The sequence below is a fragment of the Mycteria americana genome, chromosome 3 (assembly GCF_035582795.1).
Source record: "Mycteria americana isolate JAX WOST 10 ecotype Jacksonville Zoo and Gardens chromosome 3, USCA_MyAme_1.0, whole genome shotgun sequence".
Lineage (NCBI taxonomy): Eukaryota > Metazoa > Chordata > Aves > Ciconiiformes > Ciconiidae > Mycteria > Mycteria americana.
The window spans coordinates 85919261-85943247 of NC_134367.1; the positions used below are offsets into that span (position 1 = coordinate 85919261).

Consider the following 23987-nt stretch of genomic DNA (forward strand, 5'->3'; position numbering starts at 1 on the left):
ATTCTGAGAAGAGAAAGCATTTGTGGCACTCACCAGAAAGACCTGCTCTTTGGCAGAAGATAGGCAATAACTCGGTAAAAAATGAGCACCCATTGAATGCTTAGGCAGGAAGTGAGCCTTTCAGGGAAAGATAGTTTCAGATTTGCTTGGATCATGAAAATGTCATACAATAATATATTTTGGGAACTCCCTTGCATGCCTTACACACATTGATTACTTGATTTCTTTGATCTGGTGGCAGTTTTAGGAAGCCAGTGGCCCATAAGAAATAATTAAGTAGTGAGTTACACCTGAAATACAGATTAATGTCCCATCCCAGTATTCAAACTTTATGGAAACTTGGAAACTCCCATTGCATATAGAAGGAAGAACACCAATGTAAGACCCCCTCCCCCCCCCCCCCCCCCGCAGCATTTAATAACCAGTTCTTCAGAGCATTTGCTATGGTGTAAGACCCCAAACAGGTGACCATTCTGTGCCATTTAGGTATGTCTCTCTGAGGCAAATATGTTGTTATTATTCTAGCTTTATTTCTAATGTCCCTTGAAGAGTACCCAGGTCTGATTTTGTGTTTACTCATTCAGTCAATATGAACAATTTATGTACAAAAGAACCAAGAGAACGTTTGATATTATTATTGTATACTGTAATGAGATTTTTAGTTAATCCCAAATAAAAGCCTCTCTCTTTCCTGGTTTTAGCATCTCTCTTATGGCAATGGTAGCTTACATGTTGATGCAGCCTTCCAGCAGACGCTCTGGAGTGTAGCACCAATCAGTTCAGGAAGTGAAGTTGCCCAAGGTAAGATTGACTCAACTTTAGTTACTGAAAGACTGGTTGTAAGTGAAATACCTGAAAAATCAGATTATTCTGCCAAGCGTGGCTGAGGTATGGGAGTGGGTTTCTCTTATGTAAACATTCCATCCAGTAAATAAATATATACATGTTCTGAAAAGAGAGAGGGAAAATTACACTGAAAGGGACACTGATGGTTTTCTACATATTTTTCTTCTGAATACTAAACAGCTCATTCAAATCTCATTTTGCTAAAGGTATGATAATGTTCATAGCTTTTTCTTTTTTAAATGGCTTTTGGTCCTGGTTTAAATTGTCTCAGATTATTCTGATGTATGCAGTCGTGGTTGCATGTTCCTGAGACTGAGTAAAAAAATGTTGTGCAAGAGGACTGGAAGCAGGATGTGAAATCCAAGAAGTTAAGTGTGGGAATGGTTTTGTTGGGAGCATATGGTTGGGAAGAAAAACAAAGGGAGGAGAAAGACAGAAAGAGACAGGCTAGAACAACTTTTTTTTTTTTTTTAAATTTTATTTAGGAATTAGAAATGATTTTTTTATTACAACTTCTGACATGAAAGGACAAGGATCCCTGAATTTATGCCATGCTGGTTCCACAGAGAGGAAAAAAAGTAATCTTTTCAGAAAAGTTTGTCAGGATGTAAAGACTAATGATTTCTAGTTTCCTACAGAATCACTGTTTTGAGTAGATTTTATAGTAGAACCATAAGAAGGTTAAAGCTGCAGGTCCTTTCTTTCTTACTCCCTGGGATTTTTGGGTACTATTTTTCAAAAAGGCAATACACTGAAATTTCACATCAGTTCTTTTTATCTGGCATATTTTAAAACACAGTTGTGGAATGCTCTTGCAGCTTTGCTCATTCAGCTTTCAGGGACAGCATTGCCAACACCTCCTTTCTACATACTTACTGTGTTTTTAGACTATGAGAATCGTTCTGCACATTCAGATTGTCTGACATGGTTTCTATTGCAATCTGTTATTTAAAAAAATGCTAGTGCATTGCTTAACAATGTCATAAACTTTATGGAGAAAACCTTTCTGTTGATGAGAGGAGAAAATCTTCTCCTCTCCAACCTGTTGCCTCTTCCTATAAACTTCATTCTCCTTGTCCTCCCACTGCTGGCATCTCCGGTGTGGCATTCGTGTACAGTTTATTCCCAGTACATTTATTCTCAGTATTTCCAGTGGCGTGCCAGTACAGTTTATTAGCTTAGACCCAGATTTGTGCTGTGCCACATCTCTCTGGTTTGTGACCCTCACTAATGAGACCTGCCTGGCTGTTTGGGAAGCAGAACTCCACGATGATAAGAGTATAGTGTCATGTTATGCACTCATACCAACAGGAAATCATGTGAAAATGATGTAATATGATTTTAGCAGCTGTGCATTTCCCTGCGTATTTGCTTGGTTTTTGTTGCTATGCCTTTCCATTTTCACTTTTCTCAGGTATAGACATTATCTTTTTTAAACAGTATCTTTTCTAGAGAAGATCAGCTTGGTGGTGTCAGAAGGAATTAGAGCAAAGGCCGCCTTCTAGCAAAACCAGCAAATGCTCCTGTAATCAAAGTTGTCTTGTTGTGAAAGGAGAGTGGATCTGACAGTTAGTGTGTAAGACCTTACTCTATATGCGTCAGTAAAACTGTAGCCAAACGGGAGAAAATTACCTCAAAAAGGGGGAAGAGGAAAATAAAGCTAATTTTGTTAGTCTCTGCAAAATGCTTTGTCATCTTCATAAACAAAATGTTAGTGTGTAGGAATAAATACACTACAATACCCTCTCTTAATCAAAACTTCCCATTAAAAACAGATTAATAAGTGAATTAATTAATAAGTACATATCTGTACCTGTACCAAGCATTTGGCTTTGAACCTGCATGCAGTGGTAGTATAGGCAGTACAGGAGTTTCCCTTTGGAGTTCAAATAAATCATGATTGTAGGCTAGGAATCTTAAGTCAAGCAGAGCTTTGAGTGGATCTTCCCAGAAGTTTTCCTCACAGAAAACTTCCAAAGACACCAAAAAGGATTTTAAAGTTAAGTAACTAACTAACTAAATCAATTTTTGTTTTGTTGGTATATAAACTGGAATCCTTAACTTAAATTTTGATTTAAGTTAAAAAGTGTAAAGGTAAAATGGAAGAGAAGAGTCTCCCACTTTTTCTGTTGTAATCTGGGTGGGAAGTACTTGCTGCCTTGTTTCCGTTGCATCAGTCTTTTTCCGAGTTGCACTTACTATGTACAGTCCCCTGTCTATGGCTCTCTTTCTCCTGATCCACCCTTTCCTGCTTGCTGACTTGGAGCTTTTCTCGCTTGGCAATGTTCAGCTGGCTCCCCAGGGTACGAGATATCTTCCCCTTCTTCTGACTCTCTTTTTACAGTAAAATACCAACAGAAAAAAATGAAATAAAACTGATAGCATTTATTACAGTTTGAACTATAGTTTTACGTGTTGCTGCGTTCAGACAAATATACTTGATTTTCTCCCTTTATTCAAGGATATCTGATAGGAGGGGATGTTCTGAGGTTATTGCATGGTCACATGGATGAATGTTTGACAGTCCCTTCGGGTGAACATGGAGAAGAGCAAAGAAGGTAGGTTTCCAGCTTATAATAGAATAATAACTAATGTTGCTAAATTAATATTGTCACTGGTAGTACAGATTTTTGAAGGATATTGTGATGAGGTGTATTATTCATAAGAAGGAATATTGTTGAGATGAACTTTGGACATGAGCCTCTTGCATTTTCTTTTCAGTATTGTTCAAGTCTGATTTCGCTTACCAGGGGTAAAAGCAATAGTGATTTTTGATAACTTATTGTCATCTTTACTGACTTAAAAACACTGTGAATGAAATGTGTTGGTTTCTTTACTGCTGTTTTTTTCCTTAATCACAAAAATTTCCTCAGGACAGGGTATGTTAAGATTACTGCCCAGTCCTTCAAGGCTGCTAATCTGGATATTGACCTCAGGTGTACCTGTCATCGTAGTCTAGAACTTAATTTATGGCTATTTTCTTGACAAAAGGAATCCTAGAATGGAAGTAGAGAAGGGATGACAGCTCGGTATGTGTGTGTCTAGATTAACTAATAAATCCAAATGGTGAGAAGACTGGTACTGAAAGTGGTATATCTCAGTGGAGCAATTACATGGGTGAATCAAAGTCCTGCTTATTTGCTCTAATAAAATGTACCCTAAGCTTCTTTTTAGTAGGGCAGTGTCATAGGATTTAGTCCTACCTTCAGCCTGAAGATTGCTAAATGATAATGTTGATTTTGGAGTAGTTTGTTTAATGCAGTATATTGGGTAGCTTCATTTCCATGACAAAGAAAGTGCTATTCATTCATTTCCAAATGAGTTTTCTTGGTTTGCAAATAGAAATGTATTTTTTATTCTATTTTATTCTTATTTGTAAAGATAAGAACAAGGCACTGGAAGCTCTCACAAAATATAGCAAAAATCTCCTATGAATTTTTAAATATTAATGAGAAAAACTTCAGAGTTTTCTTATACAGCTGTTAACCAACCCTTCCTGGCTATTTCTCATTTTTAGATAGGGAAGAGTTTTTGAACACAGAAGATGTTTCAAAATGTTGAGACTTAAAATGTGATCAGTTTATGTTTTAATTTTAGTTACTATGTAATAGACCGATTACAGCTTGGAGTTTATTGCTGCTATTATTATCTTCACCCTGAAAGTGATAAAAAGATAAGATGATAAATAGGATCCTAAAGTGTTTTCTCTTATTTCAGTTTAAATCCTGCAAAATTCCTTTTCAAAATTGTAGTTGCAGTGTAATTGCAGATTTATAGGATGATCAAGCACTTCAGTAATGAACTTTAACGCTTAAGAATACACTCAAAATCTGTATCTCTGCAACAAAAGTAACATTATATATAAATCACAATAAAGGAGCGTGAAGTTGCAAGTTAAGAAAGAATTCATTTGATCTGCTTGTGCATTCACATGATGCATCTTTGTATCCTATAACATGGTAAGAATAGGGTTCATTTCTTAAGCTTCAGATCAGTGCTGTAAACAGACCAGATCATTATTCTTCTTTCCGTGGTGTCTACTTTTTCCCCCATCCGTCCAGTACCCCAAAAGAAGCAGAGCTAGTAGACCACAAATAGTATCTATGTCTTTGTCTTTATATTTCCTGATAGCAATACTGAAAAACACTGCTTCTCAGAGGTGCATAAAGCCAGATTTGATCTTCTGAAGTTTTCTTGTTGTTCAGGAGCTTTCTTTAATAAACAAACAGAATAAAAATAAGTTTAATTTTTTTCATATTCTTTTCTGAAGTTCTATTGCTTTTCTGAATTTTTTAAAATTATTTTTACTTATAAACCTAGATATAATCTATGTATGATTACTTTTAATTTTATGGAGTTAGGTATAATTGCTCTGTGGTCCACACTTTCTCTTCTTAAATTATTAATAAATTCAGTTATTGCTTAAAACCTCTATATTTCTATCTCTAATTAGGACTCTTGCCTATTCAAAATAATATTTAAAAGGATAATTTGTGGCTTCTTTTAATTTTTGGTATGTATGCATACCTTGTTTTGATGGGTGGTATTTAACTGCTGGTAGAGTTATATTAAAAAATATGGGTAATATTGGCAGGTAGCAAATTGTAAGATAAATTATTTTATCTTTCATTTTTATTTAAGTTCCGTAACTTTTGCACATAAGGCCTGGTAAAGGATGGTGTATTTGGAGTATCCTTTCATTGCCTTTTGAAATAGTCTTGTGGTAGATTATTGTGATTGTGCTTGGTTTGTTTTGTTCCAGCATATGCCTGAAAAGCAGCTCTGCTCTGCAGAATGGCAGTGCAAAGGAACACAGAGAAGTTGCATCCCTGTTGTGACTCACTAATTCCTCTATCTCACTTTTATTTTTCTGCAAAGGCCTCCTCTTTATGCCTTTTCAAATAAATAAAAGATCAGACAGTCCTAAAATAACAGTTTTATTCTATAATGTCACCTGGTGTCTAATCCTGGGAATGAATATGTTGTTTTGATGTGCAGGATCCTCCAAGGCGGTTTCTAAAAATAACTGCTGTTTTTCTCTATTCTCAGAGCATTGTTACAGTTACATAAATTTGAGTATAAAAGTGTTTCAAAGATTACCAGAAGTCCAAAATAAAACTCAGATTCTCAAGCTGTTTATACTCTTGTGGAACAGCATTTAGCACAGTGGAGACCTACGATACAGTGACAGTGCAGATACTGTATTCATGATTACAGTACCTAACAAAGCTTCCTGCGAGGCAAGGTCATCCAAATCTGCACTGGAAGAGGCCTAGTACAGTGGCAGAAATAATCATATAAGAAGCTCATAAAATTTTCTCCTGTGGCTCACAATTTGTTCTGAATGTATACTCTGTTTCCTCACTTAATTGTTGAGCTTGTGTCCCTCCATGTGGTCCTTAAATTGTGCTACAGTGATCACTAGAAGTGGGGTGGAATCACTGTGTTTTTGGAAGAGGGACTTTAGTATTGAGTGGTGAGATGCAACCGCATGATGAGCAGTGGAAAAAGAGCAATGTTCAGGGCCAACTTTTGACACAGGCAAAGCAGGTATTTGCCCAAGGTAAGAGACTGGTTAGGAGGATGATTTTGTTCCTTCCCTCGAAGAACTGAGATCCAGAAAGCTCCTTTGGCCAGTAATGGATAGCCATAGCATTGGTTCTTGCATGCACAGCCCACTTGGTACTGCCTTCTGGCCATGACCCCTCAATTCTGGAAGGAGGGGGAGCTGTCATGGGGCTGCAGGCTGCTAGAGCAGTGGCTCTTCCCTTGCCTTCTCCCTCCTGCAGGCGGTGGTATTGTGTTGTCTCAGTAGTACATACCTTTATACCTTCTGCCCTGGCAGCAGCAGATACAGGCGTATGATGGGGGTAAGCACAAAGGCAAAAAGCCTGGGCTACCTATTGCCAAGGCTGTTGTGTCTTGGTGCGTTTAAATTCCCAGTGAAGATGGTACCTGGAGGAACTGGTCTGCTGCTGCTATCCACCTGATTTTGGTTAAAATTGATGAGAAATCTTGAGTTGTCTCTGATAATGCTGCCTTTTATGTCATGATACTTGGCTCTTGATGTAACACCAGTGAGACATTATTCAAAGATTACATCTCTGAACTATAAATAGTTTAAGACTACTTCGAGTATTTGTGCAGTGGGAGATTCAGAGAACTGATTTAAACAAATTCTTGCAGTGGTAATTCAAGAAAAATAATAAAATAGGATTTTATTGCCTGAACTATTTTTTTTCCCTCCAAAAAAGATCTAGCTGGAATCAGAAACCTTAAAACAAGTTTTAATAACTGTAGTGGCTTATTCACCACACAGAAGTCTCTAAGCTGGGGGGTTCCTATCCACTCAGAAATGTACCTTTCCTTCAAGTAGATTCTCCCTTAAGTTGCTAAACTCAGTTTGCTTTGTAGTTAAAAAGCATTCCAGTTGGAAGCAGTGCAAACAGAGATGTTTCTGGTTATATGTTGGTTTACTTGATATCACATTGGAAAAAAATAGTGGTGGTGTTTTTAAAACACCACAGGCAGAGTGGGCATGACCCTGGTAGTTTTCACTCACTCTGACCCAGATAAAGAACAAAAAAGGAACAGGCAAAAGGTTAAGTATGTGAAATTTCACTGAATTAAATATAATTTACTGCACATTCTAGTTAGGTATGTTGCTGGTTTAAGGGCACTGTTTAAAGCCTTGTGCATCTTTAAACTGTGTTTTTATTATTTAAAATGCCTTAGTTATCTATAGCAAGCTAGACCTAAATTTACAGTGTTGTTTTTGTAGCTCTTCAATTCAAATTTCAGAAGCATTTCCAGGTAGATTAAAAAAATAAATGTAGGTATAGCTATACAAGAGAAGGCATAGTATAATTAGCTTGGTGTTATTCTGGTGGTTAGTTTGATTCCATTTATCTTCAAAGCCAGGGGAAACTTCTGCAGCAGCACAGCAGCTGGGAGTCTGTATTTGTCTTGACTCCTTTTCCTACACTCTCTGCCCGCATGGTTTGTGGCCTGGCTCCCATCACATGAGCTGATAGAAGCGGTCTGTCAGTTGTGTGTATGGGAATGAGGCAGACCCACAAGAGTTTCCTTGATTTATGTATTTTTTTCTTGGAATAAAGGATTGCATAGTCTCCTTTCCCACCCTTTTCCTCCTGTTTCATACATGAGAAATTTGTTAATCATTCTTAATACTTCTTTTTTGGGCAGGGAGTTGTATACAGTTATCCAGCAGAAGATTTAAATCATTGTTTGTATTACAGGTACCTTGAAATGGTCTTTGCTTTCATTTGGCATCTTTTCCTGTTGAAATTATGACACTTTTTTTTTTAACTTTTTTTTTCCCCCTCTTTTTTTCTTAAACCCATATTTGGTAACCAGAGTATTGAGTCTTCACTTGTGAATTTATAATATCAAAGGAATAAATACATTTATTCTAATTATGGTGGAAGTTGGTATTTAGAGCAGGTATACAATGAAGTGCTTCTGTGAAACTGTTTATCGCTGTTTCACTCTTTTAGTTAAGGTTGTGCAGCAAAGATTTTAAAAGTATTAAACAAGTTGATTTTTTTTTTCCCCGTCACAATTGAATCAATCAACAGCCCCCTTTTTTTTACTGTTCAATTAAGTGGAATTATTTTACATTTTTGATGTTGTTGTATTATACATGTCATTTTTATTTTCCTGTAAAAATGTCAGCTAGTTATTAATACAGTACTTTGCATGACTAGAATTTTGGATTACTACTTTTTTTTTTTACTTAGAAGTCCCTAAAAACTAATGGCAGATAGCAGTGGAAGTATGTAATAAAAATTACTTGGTTTTTTTTTTTTTATTGAGTTGTGATGCTTGCTCTTTATTATGCCACCATCATTCATAGTCTTCTAGAACTTAAAGTCCACACAGGAGTAGGGCTGTGAGTATTCATAGTTCCCAGTGTAGAAGGGGGCCATGAACGTTCCTGTTGCAACTAATTTGCATTTTGATTTGCAATATGTATTTGAAAGTGATGACTGCAGTGCAATTTAGACCCTTCAGAAACATATTGTTACAGAAAGAAATTACCTGTGAGAGAGAGCAAAGTGCTTCTGGCTTTTGCAAGGTATCACTTGAGGTGGAACGGACTTCAGTTTCTCAAACCATCCAGTCAGAATAGGCCTTCATGAGGGAATGTATATGTGTAGCCTAATTCCAGAAGCAGTTTTGTCATTCCTGCCTTTCAAATTAATTTGAAAAAATCCATAGACGTCTTTAGTGATTGATTTTTCAAATTAAAAACAGAACTGCTGTGCCTGCCGTTGAAGGGAGTGGAACAATTTCTTTAACTTGAACTTTGACATCTTATTTGGATTTAATAATTTGTGTATAATCCAGGTACAATATTGTTATGTTAGTAATGCCATATTTACGGCACCCTGGTTCATTCCAAGTTACTGAGTTTTACTCCATTATTTCCTTGCTGTGCAACTTAGCATTTACAGGTTCTTGAACCAGGGCTACTTCTGCAGTATCAAAACACTGTCATTTAGTGTAATTTATTTTAACCTCATTTAATGCCCATTTGTAGTCAGTGAATTTCACTGAAATGATTGCCCTCTCTCTGCTCAACAATACTTTAATAAGAATATGAATTCAATAATGATTCTCCAGGGGTTTCGATACGTGGTAGTCTTATTTTAAACCTGTATAATGAATTCATTATTGTAATTGGAGATGAGAGATTCGGATATCAGGCTTTCTTTTTGATGTTCACCGTCGCTATGCCTCTATATCTCATCTCGGAGAGCTGGAGGAGGGTGCTAGGAAGAAGGCAGGGAGAGCCGGATGAGTTCCCCGCTGCCTTGCCCTGCCGGCGCTGCCTGGCGCGGGCGGGGGAGCCGCCGCTGCGGCTGCCGGGGAGCGGCTGCGCTGTCCTTGGTGCTGTAGTCACCGCCGGGCGCTGAGGGCACGCCGGGGGGCCACTTCCAGCTCCAGTGACTGTTTATGATGAGGGGAATTAAACAGATTAACGACATAGTCAGGGAAAGAATGGTGTTTTAGATTTAACTTACAGTCATAGGCCAGTCAAAAAAAATGACTTCACGACAGCGACTAATGGACTAGATTAAGTTTTATAGTAAAGATGAACTGAAAATTCTCAAAGGCCCCAAATTCCTTATAGATATTTTCATTTGAAATAAAAGTGGTTACTATCCTTGCTCCATAAATGTAGAATAAATAAATAAAGTGTTTGGGAAAGAATAGAAAGAAAATGTCAGGAATTAGTGTTATGGGTATGGCTCAGAAGGTATAAGGTATCCCGAGCTTTCTGGGGGAAGACTAACACCACTCATTGTAGCTCTTGTTGTCCTCTCTTTTTCTGCTGTTATTTGTACTTTCCTCATGCATTTACATCATTTATAATTTCACAACAATTTTTGTAATTCACAGGTTTTCTCTATTGTTGGCAAGTAATGTGCATCTTCTGTGCACTTTGCAACTTGAAATTTTATTTTTTCCATCCTATCAATGTAAATCTGTAGTAACTCTTTGATAGTCAGAGAATTTTTGTAGGTTATTCACACGTCATTAAAAGCAATGTTTCATTTGACCTAGTAATATCAGTATCTGCTACGGCTTGCCAGTGTCAGTTTCAGGAAGGATTAAAATGTTATGAATCATTCTTCCTTTTCAGCACTAAACTGTTGTCAAGAGTACATAAAAAGAAATGAGGTGCATCCTATCAAATAATGTTCTTATAGAGAGCAAGTTCTAAGGAAGTTGGTTTGAGCAATCTCAGAGCAGTTTACTACATCTATTTTAATGAAAGGAGTTAAAAATGAACTTTGGAGTTCTTAGAATAAAAAAGTATGAGATGGTCTATGTTATGAATTTGTTCAGCTGCTCTGGGGCAATGGTTGGTATGCATGCTGTTATGGTAAAGGCAAAGTGACTTGCCCTTCAATGAAAAAGAGATCTTTTATTCAAAGCCACCTTTTCTTTACCATCTTTTCTGTAGAGAAGACGAAGTCTAGCTAAAGATGCAAGAGCTTACACCCTATTCTAGTGCTTTGTGCCAGCTTGGTTATTTGTAGCATGTATCTTCTTTCCTGCCCGTACAAAGTCTTGCTGCTCCATCATTGACCCCAGTCTCTGGGCTTCTCCTTTTGCTTCCCTGTAGGGATCTTTGATCCCTAACCCTCCAGTCCCCAGCTCTTTCTCAGTCCCCCTCCAGACTGCTGTCACGTATTCTTTTGCTGAGTCTTTGCTGCTGCCTTGTTGACTTTTATCCCTCAAGTGCTATCACTGTCTTTGTGCCTTCACCCCTTCTGTTGCTACTGTACCCATTCCTTCATATGGAAATAAGAGACAATCCCAGGATCCTTTTTATTTCCTTTGGTAAACAAATTGCATGTTTTTATTTAGGATTTCTTCCCTTCTATGTCTTTCCTATTTTCTCATCCTACATGACCATTCCAAGACCATTCAAAGTTCCCCTTTGAAAGAACAGAGAAAGGAAATAATGGATGGACAGTCACATAACAGAAAACTACTTCACCCATGAGAAGCCGTTCTTTTAAGTTCACAATGAGAGGCTTTTTAGATGTTTAAAATGACACTGATCTGACTGCTATGTGTAATCCAAAGCTAGCTTCAAAAGAGTACTCAGACTGAGAAACTGGTGACAGCGTCTGGGTTTCCAGTGTGAGAAAGAATTTCATCCCTGAAAAGTAACAAGGTACCAACTTAAAAATCAAATATTCTGATTAATTTAAGCCTTTGCTTCGACCTGATTTCTCATGTATTTAATGACTTGAAAACTGCTGAATAAAATTGTTAAATTTTGTATTATGCGAGTGCAAGAATTCCAAATGCATTTTTGTCAGTGAGGTTCATATTGAAATAAGCCAGGATGTAATCAGAATGTTTCAACTTTAAAAAAACCCAACAACAACCATCCCCAACCCCCCCAAACAACCAATCCACCCAACCCCCCAACCCAAACAAACCAACCAGTGTGACATCTGATCTGTTATTATTTAGATGTTACAATATAAACCCAGTCTGTTAGTTGCAGAACAAAAACTTGAATAAATGCCTGAAAAGTGTCTGAACAGAGAAGCAGCTGAATGCAAGGTTGTTTAGCATTTGCATTTTATTATACTAATGAAGGTCAATTTCAATAAAAAATAAGATTGGCTTTGAATTTCATTCCCTTCTGTGAGAGAGATATGAGAGACTTACTAATACCTGTCAGCTGCTCCTAGCACGACAACCATTGCAGCAAATGACTAAGATAATACGTGGAGAAAATACTGGATATAAGCTTAAAGAGAGGATTTCGTACATGTTTATATATGCACCTATAACTTGTTTTTGGTACATGGAGCATGTACCAGAGTTTCTATTTATACATGGGTCACGAATATTCATTGTGAGTGGTTCTGTAATTGTAGTGAGAAATATTTCTTTTGTATTTTGACTCATTTTTTCCCCTGTATAATTTATCTTCATTCATTTGCAATATCTGGGAGTGTTTATTTCCTTTATACTTTTTAGCATATTCCAAGATGAATTTTAGCACATCTGTAGTTTCATGTATTGTTAACAGTACTGAGAAGTATATTCTACCTCACTATTTATTTTGGTTTTGAACCATCTCTTTCAATGCTGGGTTTTTCTCTGTGCTAAGCATTCAGTCCCTCTGTATTATATCCACAAAAGGACTTTGAAAGCTAAAGCCTAGTAAGTACTAGGTACCTGATAACAAAATTGTGATCCTCAAAAAATTGCTTCTAACAAACAATGTGAGATGATTATAATTTCAATATTAATATTCCTTAAAGTTATGCCTCTGGTTATTTTTGGCAGTGCCTTATCTTGGCTGAAGATCACACTATTTACTCAATCCATAAGCTCTTCCAGGATCCATAAAACGAGGCCATTCATTGGCAGTGTTCCCTGACATGCTTGATCTGATAAGCAAAGTGACAGTGCTCCTTTGCATAAGTGACTCTTTTATTCATTTTCCCAGTGGAAGGGCCTAGGTTTTTAAATTCTGGCAGTGTCTTAGGGCAGAAGTAAATGTGCAGGCAGGAAGCAGTCCAAAGAATGGCTGCCTAAATCTAGAGGGGCAGTGCTTAATACTCGCCACATTCCTCAGTGTTTGCTTTGAAGAGAAGCCAGGTTACCTAACTCGAGGCTTTTGGTGACCATAAGATCTAAACCATTTTGTGGATCCAGTATATATCACTTATCTGTGCTTAGAATAATGGAAAAAAAAACCCCAACATTTTTTTAGGCTCAATTGATTGTTTTTCAGAAGCACTCAGGTTTCTGGACATATGCAGGAACTAGAGGGGTCACTACATATCAAAATCTGGAAATAGGAAGCTGTTAACATCTGAGCTGTGTGAAGACTGTATCAGTGTGGTTGTGAAACTTCAGGTGCTATGACAATGAAATACAATGCCAAATAGGTGACTTCATAATTCAGTGTAATGAGTTTCATGGTTATTTTAATAGTATAAGCTCTGAGAAAACACTACCTTTCTTGTGAGACGTATGCAGCGATCACAAATCTTTATCATCGTTTGATATTTGTTTTTTGTTAGAACCTAGAAATATTGTAATTATCACATTCCTGCTTCCCCCCCACCCCGCATTCTCTATCCTTAAAACACTAAGAAAGATGTCTAAGCAAACATTGTATAAATCTCGTTGTTATGAATATCACAATAATGGATGCTAAAGACAATGAAAACAAAATTTGTTTGAATAACTAGGTCTGAAGGTTTAATTGATAAGAGCTGGTTTTGAATATGATAACCTTTGAATCTGACAGTTGCAATAATTGTTTTGGCAGTCTGGTAAATGAGAGATGTAGTTAGATGAACAAATAAATATTATGAATTCTTACAACAGAGCTGAGCATTTAGTCTGTGCCTTTGCTTGGTTTTCAGAACTGTCCACTATGAAGGTGGTGCTGTGTCAATTCATGCTCGTTCCCTGTGGCGACTAGAGACTCTAAGAGTTGCGTAAGTAAAATCTCTCTCAGAAAAAGAAGTCAGTTTGGCAGGGTGCTTTCTCTTTAGTAAGAGTACTCCTATAAAATCAGATTGGTAACTACAAAACCAGACAGATAATACTAAAATAATCTTCAAAAAGTGCTCTATAACACTTTCATGAAAAATTAAACAACTTCCTGTAGAGAGCGCATGTTAGCACACATGCTGTGTGTGTTCTGATTATTTTTTTGAAGTTGTTATAGCTGTCAGTGAATTCACAATTTACCTTTTTTGCACATATATGTGACATATTTAAGGAAAACAGTTCCGATTATAGTAATTCATGTGTGCCGCCCCCTAAGTTGTTTAAGCCATTGGGATGTCCTTAAAGGCAAAAAATTTGCAGAAAAAAATGCTACCTTGCATGAGTGTTGGAATGGTAGTAAGGAATTGTGCCCTGTTTGTTAAGGTAATTGCACTGTAAAATTTCACTTAAATTGTATTACAATATGTGCTTGTGATAAAATTTCTAGTGACTAATCAATGATTGCTTTTTAGAGATTAAATCAGAGCAGTTTAGGGAAAGGTTACACCCTAATGATGCTGTTTTCTGTTTGTGCATTTTATTTAATAGGATGATGCTAAATGTCATTGATAGGGCAGTGAGATTTTTGCTTTGGACTAACATTGACCTTGAAAGTGCTTAAGTGACAACAATGACACTGTGGAAGGATCTCTGGCTTTTTATTTTCCTCATTGCATGTACTTCCTTAATAAGCAGTGGTAGTGGAGCAAAGTGGAGATTTGAGAAATTACAGGTTTCTCTTACAACTGTTGTATATCTCACTTTGACAGGCATTGTATACAAACTTTTGCAGTGTAAACATTTGAACGTATATGACTGAGAGAAATTGTGAGAACTGTCAAAACAACTAAGCAAAGGCAGCGGTAACCTTTCTTTTTAAGGAACACGACTTTCTTACCAGGAAAAAAAACCCAAATAAAATCCCAAGAATAACACTCCCCTACAAGTCCCTAACCTCCCTATTTTCCTGCATGATATTCTAATAGCTATATGCATTCGTTGCTGAATTGCAGGCACATTACTATTCATGCAGGTGCTTCAATTTGTAACTTAGTTTACGCATGCCTGAATTCCTCCATCAGTTCTAGTCCTTCCCAGAATGCCTGCAGATATAATATTAATTCTGTTAATTTTATATGATTCTGAAGGAATCATTGTTTCTGAACTGTCCTCATTAGTGGAGAACTCTCAAAAATTGGCTGGGCAGCCTGTATGTGCAGACTGCCTCTTGGGATGCCCTGCCATGGGACACCAGATGCTATTGCTCAGCATTGCTTTCTTTCCCAAAAGGTGGCAGGGATCATATTCTCACATTGCAGAAAAGAATGTTTAGTAGTCAGAAATGGCTTCAGAAGATACTTTCTGCTCAAAAGGCTTTTTTTGTAAGTGCACTTGAATTGTCCTTTTTCCTGTCCTGCAGGCATGAACTGGGGGCATGGCTCAATTGCACTGCATTTATTAGTTTCTTTTTCTTATAGACCATAGCTATTGGGTCCAAGAGAAAATTGAATCAGACTAGAGAAAAGGCAGCTCCCCAGCATGGCCCATAATATGAAAGGTGCAGAGCTGATGAGTTTTGCCAGACCCAGCAATGCAATAGCTGAGATTCATGACCTGACATTTTGCTTAATTGAGAAGCAGAAGTTGTGCTAAGAACACTGATTCTTAGATGTGCTTTTGTGGAGTATATTGACTTTTCGGTGCAGAAGACAGAAAAAAAAATGCATTTCTAACATAAAAAGCTTCCATATTTCCTTCCTCCCCAAAGTCCTCTCCCCTCAACTTAAACAGAATAGACTATATAGTTTACAAAAGAAAACAGTTGAGGGAAAACCTCTTCATTCTTTTGGCCCCTTTAAAACCAATAACTAAAAATATTTTAGAAGTTTAACGAGTGGAGTGTAATAAATCCTGTTACAAAATAAAAGCCGGGTATTGCTCTTGCATTTTAAAAACTCCTGCACTATAAAATGTCTGCCAAATCAGTTTTGCATACTTTGCGTACACTATGGCCAACTCTTGTGAAGACACGCTTAAACAAATGGATATTTGTATTGAATAGGTAAGTGCTTTAATCTGCTACATCTATGTGTCAGGGAAAACAAAAATGACTTAAAGCTGTGTAAGTGCTAGCTTAAGGGATTTTCAGACTAGTACATGAATATATACAAAACATATGCATAAAAACTCCTTATGTTTTTAAATGCTGTACCTGGAATTACTTTAAATGCAAGCTAGAAGATGCAATAATACAAAATTCTGATATGGGAGTAAGTTTATATTCAGGTTAAGTTCATAAGGATGTGTTTGTATATTTCATTGCTATTATGTGAACATTTGTTGATAATTTTAAGCTATTTCAAGCCACAGTGAGCATAGAGAATTACTAGTATTTGTGGACATCAATACCTCGGCAGTATGTTGTAACTCGATTATGACGGGCATTTTACAAACACAAAATAAATATATGATTTCCTCTCCAAAAAGCAGTGCGCACATACGTCTAAAGTGTAAACTTTTGAAGATATAAGACTGAAGAAAGTTTTGTGAAGATGCAGGAACACATCCTAGCTGTGGCAATTCTCCAGTCTAAGGAATATTCGAGAAGCCTTCTGAAAAGGCTTTGTGAAATGCATCCTCCTTAGTAATCCCTACACAAGTTTATCTTCAGGATTTAATCAGAAAGAACAGGAGAGGTGACTTTTCAGTTTAAGGCAAGAAGTTAGGAACTGGCAACCTATATTTCAACTTGAGGAGTTCTTGGGGAGCTTAGATAGAAAGTCTTTGCCTTTCTTCCTTCATTTCCTCCTATAGAATATGAAGACTCTGGGCCAGTCTTTGCTTAATAATTTTTAAAATTTGTTTTACGAGGCATTTTATTTATTTATTTATTTATTTTGCTATTTTATTTTTTGCACACTATTCAAAGTGGGCCTAAATTGTGCTGACTGCTGAAAGGAGAGTGCTCTGGGAGAGAGAACAAACCTGGCTGCTGCTAAATGAAGTGTTGGAGAGGGAACTGGCAGATCTAAGCTCTTTGTGTACAGCAGAAGCCTCCTTTTGTGTAGGTGGTCTGTATCTTCTCTCAAGAGGAATTCAGTCTGCACCAAGGCAGCCTGTGCAAAGGAAGAGGTTAAGGTTATTTATGAGAATGGTTTTATAGGCGATAACTACAAAGTAGCCATTTTCTTGCTGATAATCCAACATTTAGAATTTTATTGTTTTACCAACTAATTGGCAATATAATGTACTTTAAAATATTTTTGCCAGTAGTTAAACTCTATGTTTCATTTTAAAAAAACCAAACGTTTCCTATGAACTTTCTTAGGTGGAGTGGCAGCCACATTAGATGGGGACAGCCATTCAGACTAAGACATATAACAACAGGAAAATATTTAAGTCTCCTGGATGACAAGAGTCTTCTTCTTACAGACAAAGAGAAAGCGGATGTAAAATCTACGGCATTCTGTTTTCGGTCTTCCAAGGTATGGAATCAGTGCAGCATTAATATAACTAGTAGTAATTCCAATCTCCTTAGTAAGCAAGATTTAGATCTTTCCTATTGCATGAATTATCAGAGCCTTCTACCTTTTCAGTGATTAAAAAAAACCCCCACCTCAGTATAATTAATATCTAGAAAGCTTCTTTTATCATACTTTCACTGGATAATGCTGCCAGGCTGTTTGTTTGTGTGTTTTTTTTGTTTTATTTCACTGCTTGCCCACTTTTGAACAGTTTCGTCATTTCTTATTTGTTTTTTCTGATGAACTTCACTAGTACTTGACTGCTTATATCTGTTGGCTGACATGGGAAAAATTTATAGTATTGTGGGTTATTTAAATTAAATTGGAAAATCAGGATTTCTTTAATTAGATACTTTACTGTAGTCTAATTTAAAGTTGCCATAATTTGAATTTTCATTTGACAACTTCAATAAGCATTTCAAGTTCAGAACAGTACTTTGTATAGTGGGTAAACAGTTTAAAATGATACTATGAGAAATTCTTTAATAGCCTTTGATGTCTCGTACTTTTCACCTGCAGCATGATGTTGCTGAAAATTTTCCAACAATGTTGGGGTTTTTTTTAAATTTATCTTCTAAAATATATAGTAATCATAAACAGAATTATTCAGTAACTTCTTTGTAGTAATTACTTTATATATTTTTAATTATTTGTCTGCTTGGGAAGGTAAGAAATGAATATGTACCTGAAAGCAGGTATATAGACTTTTGCACTCTGGTAACAAAGACTTTAGTTTAGGTGATTGTTTTGAGACCTAGACAGTGTATTTTTTTTAAACCAGTTAGAAAAGCCATAGAAATACTTAAATATTTTAAGACAATGCAGTGCAACTATATTGGGGAGTTCCTGTTGCGGTTACTATAGATGTCAACAGGTATTCTCCTTTGAAGCAAGAGGGATAAAATAATTCATTCACTGATTCTCAAGATGGAGTCTTCAGTTGGGATTACTCCAAAAAGAGTGGAACAATATACTGTGCTCTACTGTTACATGGATTATTTAGTCCACAAAATACTTGAAGGCAAGAATTGTTAGCAATACAGAGTATCTTTTGTTGATATGGAGAAGGTTGGTTTGTCTCTATTTTCTAAGTAGCATATGCATATGTGTTTTGGAGAGTAGACAATGTTGTATTTGAAGTTTCTTAACTTGTTTTTTCAACCTGAGTTTGGAAGTCTTATTTGGAAGTATTTTGAAGATTTATATTTTGAAGTGGTTTTGTTCTACCATGTTAAAAAAAAAAAAAGTTAACATTTTTTGATTTAGTTGTTCTTAAGTGACCAAACCTATTCTATGATGAGGAAAGCAGAGATAAAAGGCTTTGGGGCATGTAGAAACATGTTATGGTAGTCAATTCTTGAAGTAACATGAGAGTATTTTAAGAGGGGTCTATATGCTAATCAGCACGTGACAGATATAATCTTACTGATATTTAAATATGAATTTTCAAAGAAATTGGAAGTTTGGAAGATCATATTTGATATTAATTTTGTGGAGATCAGCATGCATTTTAACTAAAGATTTATTTTGAAGGAATTCTGGAGATGCCACAGGGGAAGAGTATATGGTTTTCTCTTAATTGCTGAGGATGAATCCAGTCTCCTGCTTAGGACTTCTTAAAGGAGTGTCATGTTTCATTTTATTAGGATACAGGCATTAAAAATTTTTAGGTGCCTTCTCTCTCTGGAAAAGAGTGTTAAATAAATATTTCAAAATTATAGCAGTTTTCTAGAAAGGCTTCTGTAGAGAAGGCAGCTTTAGGGGTGTCTTTTCGTCCAAGCATGTATGGACACCAACCTTTCACTTGTGTTGTTGCATGTAGTTAGCCCAGAATAATTGTTCCTGGATAAGAGGCAGCCCTAATCTTCTCTGTTGAATACAGAGCATTAATAGTGGGGGTATGTCAAGTGGCTAGATCTTTCTTATAGCAATTTCAGTCCTTTTTTGCCACAGTCATAATTTTTCCTTCCACTACTTTTTAGGTGGAATCTAAAGATCCCACTTGTTGTGCTATAGGAGATAAGTTAACTCTAAATAGGCAAAACGAGATATGGGGGAAGAATACCCTTATTTGCAGTGTTAAAGACTCAGTTCCTTCAGGCATGTGAGTAGATGATGATTTCAATTTCCAAATGAAAAGCAGCTTTCATGTTTGCAGAGAAAAATATTGAAAATGTATCCACTGTAAATCTGAAGATTCAGATGCAAATATAAATGCTCAAAATTTATTGTTGTTTTTAACATTATTTGGAAGGGCCTTACTCATAATTTTAAACACATTAGCTTGCCAGTACTGCATTTAAAAAATAAGCTGAAGAGAACCAGAAAGCTGAAGTTTTTTATAAGATGTCTTATAAGAACCAGAATACTTTTCTCAGATGCTCAAAGTGATGCACACACACACGTACTTCTTTTTTTTTTTTTTTTGCCAAAACACAACATTCTGGTACAGGAGTTGAAAAATTATATCAGAATCTTCTTACGTGTTAACATTCTTTAAATATCTCAGCAAAATAAAGAAATGTGAAAGCTTATAAACATCACAAGCCAAACAGCACTCAGAAGATACGGCTGTTCTGAAGAGCTAAGAGTCTCTTAATTTTTTTTCTGGGAATTGGGCTTTATGCTCTGGTTATTATATATTACCTAATAATTTTCATTAAATGAGAATTATATTGGCCTTTCAAGCATCTGAAATTCATAAGTTTCTTTTTTTCCTGTGCTTCACTCAGCACAGGACGTCCACAGATATCTACAATTTATTCCCAAATATATGGCTCTTTTATAGACTTGACTTTGTAGTGATTAAGTTCTATGGATTTTTTTTCCTCTCACATTTGCTAAATGTTGATTCTTTTTTATAAAATTGTTAGCTTAATATCACTTTTCCACTGAAATAAGGTAACTTTCCTAATCTAGAAATGTTTATACATTCTGTATAAAGTCTGCTTTTCCTGTCCACAGTCTTTTCCAGTGGACAGAAATACATCAATTTTATTAAAATTTTATGGCCGGTATTTTTATATCTTCACCTGTTTCTTAATAAAATTTAATAGGAAATATATTAATGTCAGCTTAAAAAGCAGTCATGAATTACCTTCTTCCAGTCAGTGAGATCTGCTAGAATGTCAGTCCTGAAAGTGTGCCACAGAAGGTACAGGTTGGGTCAGATGACAAGAGATAAAATTGAAAGGACAAGCCTTAATCATGGGAATCCTTTTCGGAATGTTATAAGGAACTAAACAGAAGCATTAGAGTGAAATAATGCATTTAATGCTAAGCTTCACAGAATAATTTTTTTCAACATTAAGATAAAACCATTTAAAATTATGTTGTCCATTTAGCCCACAAAAAATGTGGGAAGATTGCCTTGTATTCTTATATGCATGGAATAAAAACTGTTTATAAAGAACACGTCCTTCTGGAGAAAGTCTGGCATATTTTTCAATAAACCTGTTCATTTCCAATGCATTCTTGTTGCTTTGCATTACTGAGGTGGTTTACAGACTGTGGCAAAATCCAATTGTTTCTGTTTGTTCCAGTGTAATGAATCAAGACTTTTGATCTTTGTTTAGAAAAAGTTGATGGTCTGAGAATGGGCCTAGACTGCAAATAAAACTGAAGCTTTTCTTTGTAAATATGCTTTAGGAAGAAGTAGCAGATGCTTATGCAATGACAGGTTATGGTAAGAGTGTAGTGGGCTGGAAACTTGCATCATGTAATTTTTATACCAGTATGCAATTATTAAATGGTGACATGGTGATTTCTGATGTTTTTCAGATCCTGATTTTCACTGATGAACTGTTTTACAATAGATAATGAGATTGATTCATTATATGTACTTTCTCAACTACCTGCTGTTTATTGGCATGAATCCAGCACTCAAATCTTCCCCTTTATAAACAATTTGTGGTTCCTCTTCACTCCCCGAAAAAGCTCATCTTGAAGTTCCCAAATGAATGCTCTAATGCCTGCTGCCCCCACACCATCCCCTAGCTTTCCATCGTCTCTCCTATATTCAGTCCATCTTTTACTGTATGCTTTCCTGGCTGTTATGCTGATTTGCAGGAAGGAGCTCGACTGAATGTGATTGAATTCAGTCTGAGCTCTAAACTTAGACGCAGAGTTGTCAGTGTACTTACATAGGTGAGGACAGAGATCTTGTTTGGCAAATTGTTGGCATTGCAATTTTTATGCTAAGTAAATTTAATGTTAATTCTAATTGGAATAAAGATTGCAATATCAAACCCCTTCAATCTCTGTTATAGTCAGTAGATTTTAAAGAAATTATGGAATAATATGTTAAATTTAATAATCCCTTATTTTACTGACAGTGCTTTCTGAGAAAATTTGTGAATTCATATATTCATATCTAAAGTTGGTTGTCAGGAGGAAGACTTGGAAAGAAAGAAAATCTTACAATGCAGAAGCACAGTATGTTCACACAGGTTCACGCTATCTTCTAGTTATGAAGATAATTCAAAAGACTAGAGCTTGAAATCAGGCTGTCATTTCTTCATATGATAGCAGGACCTAATTTATTTTTTCCTGTATCTTCATTTGTGTACAATGTCCTATTATCAGTAGCTTTTCAATTTCCAACTGTTATTACATTCAGGTTATTTTTGCTAGCTTTTGAATTGAATAGAAGAATTGAATACAACATTTAGAGAAATGATATAAACAAAATACTGAATTAATAGTGAAATAGAAGCACACAATAACTCAGTAATTGGCATCAGATGTATTAATAAATCAATTATTACCATCTATCAATGGACAAGATTTTAATAAGAATTTCAGCACTTAAGGAGTCAGACATTTACAAGATAGTGAAATTAACATCTGTATCCAGGAACAGTTTAATAATCTGAACTGATGAATATATTCTATCTGGAAGCTTAGTGTTATGAAAAGTAATAATAAGAATTTCACCTGAGTATTAATTTTTTTTTTTAAGTGCTTCAAAATGCATTCATAATTGTAGGGTGAAAATCTAGTTACATGTCATCTCCCTTTACTTAATAAATGCTTTTTAAAATCCTTTAATAAATTAGAGATTGTTTTCTGTTCATTTCAAACCCAGTCTTTGTCATCTTTTACAGTGAAGCTGTCTGCCCAAATTGTCAAGGCACATGTGTGTGGTGTAATCATTCTCCTAATCTTTCCTGGTTGTAGTAGGATAGAACATTTATAAGTTTTTGTCTCATTATTTGTGACATCACTCTGAGGAACTGAAGGAAGTGGCTTGTCCTCCACTGCTGATCAGGAGAAGCAGAGAAGGTTGAAGCTGTATTTTGTTAAAGGGATCATCTCGCACCCTGAATGTACGGCCCAAAATAGGCCTGCGATTTGCACAGATTATATTTTGGAAAGTGGTGAAAATTAAGCAGCTTCTTATCTGGGCACGTGTGAGCATATATAGGAGCAGAATACAGGGAGTTACTGCACTGGTGAACCTGCCTGCACTGTTGAAGTTGTGAAAGGGAGAGCAAACCAGCAACTGCAGTATTATAGTAGTCTCAGCTTCAACTGCAACAATTGTGATGTATTCCCTCTCCTCCCAGAACGATGAATAGTTTCTATATCAATAACTTGAGTACATGAATCAGAACTAATGAGTCAAAGTGCTTGTGGTTACTCTCAATGGAGAAGATTTTTGCCTAAAATGGAGCTGGTGGCGAAAACCTCAGGAACTTGCAGTGAAGAAGGTCAAAGTCCCCGGAGAAGTTTTGGGCGTAAATACATTAACATCCTTCCTACAGTTAACAAGATATATACTGATCCTTTGTAACATGTTTTTTCCACACTTACCTTTGGATTTAACAACTAGTGCAGGCGGACAAGAGGTATATCAGTCGGTTGAACCGTATGCTTTTGGAGAGATTGAATGGATGATTTGCCATGAACCAGGGTGCATAGGCTGTTTGTCTTATAAATTGGTGCCTGTGGGGAAGGAGTTAGTTCTTAGAAGAGCTAGATACTGGGGAATACCTCAAATTACAGTTACAAATGATAGTGTTTGGGATACTAAATTTCCTCTCCTGAAACGACTGCTGTCTGTATAGGACACCAGCTGGACTGACACATGGTCGTGCCATTCTTCTTTTACAGCATGTCAACAGGCCAGTCACAAACACACAGAAATGGATTTCTTTTCTCAGGAAATACTGAGCCCGTTGTTGGGCAGCAATGGGCAGTGACAGGTTAAAGACTGTCTCTCTGTGACTGTCAGAAATAAATTGTAGAGAGGTTCTCATCTTTTCCAGGCTGGAAGAAAAAAAACAAACAAACAAACAAACAAAAAAAAAAACCAAGAAAAAGTTTCTGGATGTGAATGCCTGGTTCAGCTAGGGAATTAAGTGTATTTGGCCTTGTTTTGTAAGCTTTTATGTTTCAGTAATGACAGGTACAGTCAGTTATGATCCTAGTTCTTTCCTAGGCAGGTGAAATGAATACATCTGGCTTTCCTAGTGTAATAAGCTAGATTTTTGGGTGGATGAGATCTCTCTCTCCATCTTTTGCCTAAATATTTAACTAGAAGTTACA

General features: G+C 36.2%; 1 protein-coding gene across 1 annotated transcript in view; it reads left to right on the forward strand.

Moving 5' to 3' along the window:
• RYR2 (ryanodine receptor 2) overlaps nucleotides 1–23987 on the forward strand; it is a 334723-nt gene that overhangs the window by 78234 nt on the left and 232502 nt on the right. The window contains exons 9-12 of the mRNA XM_075497176.1: nucleotides 702–801; nucleotides 3308–3404; nucleotides 13785–13859; nucleotides 17243–17399. Of these exons, the coding sequence (XP_075353291.1) occupies nucleotides 702–801; nucleotides 3308–3404; nucleotides 13785–13859; nucleotides 17243–17399 (429 nt within the window). The remainder of the gene's footprint in view (nucleotides 1–701; nucleotides 802–3307; nucleotides 3405–13784; nucleotides 13860–17242; nucleotides 17400–23987) is intronic.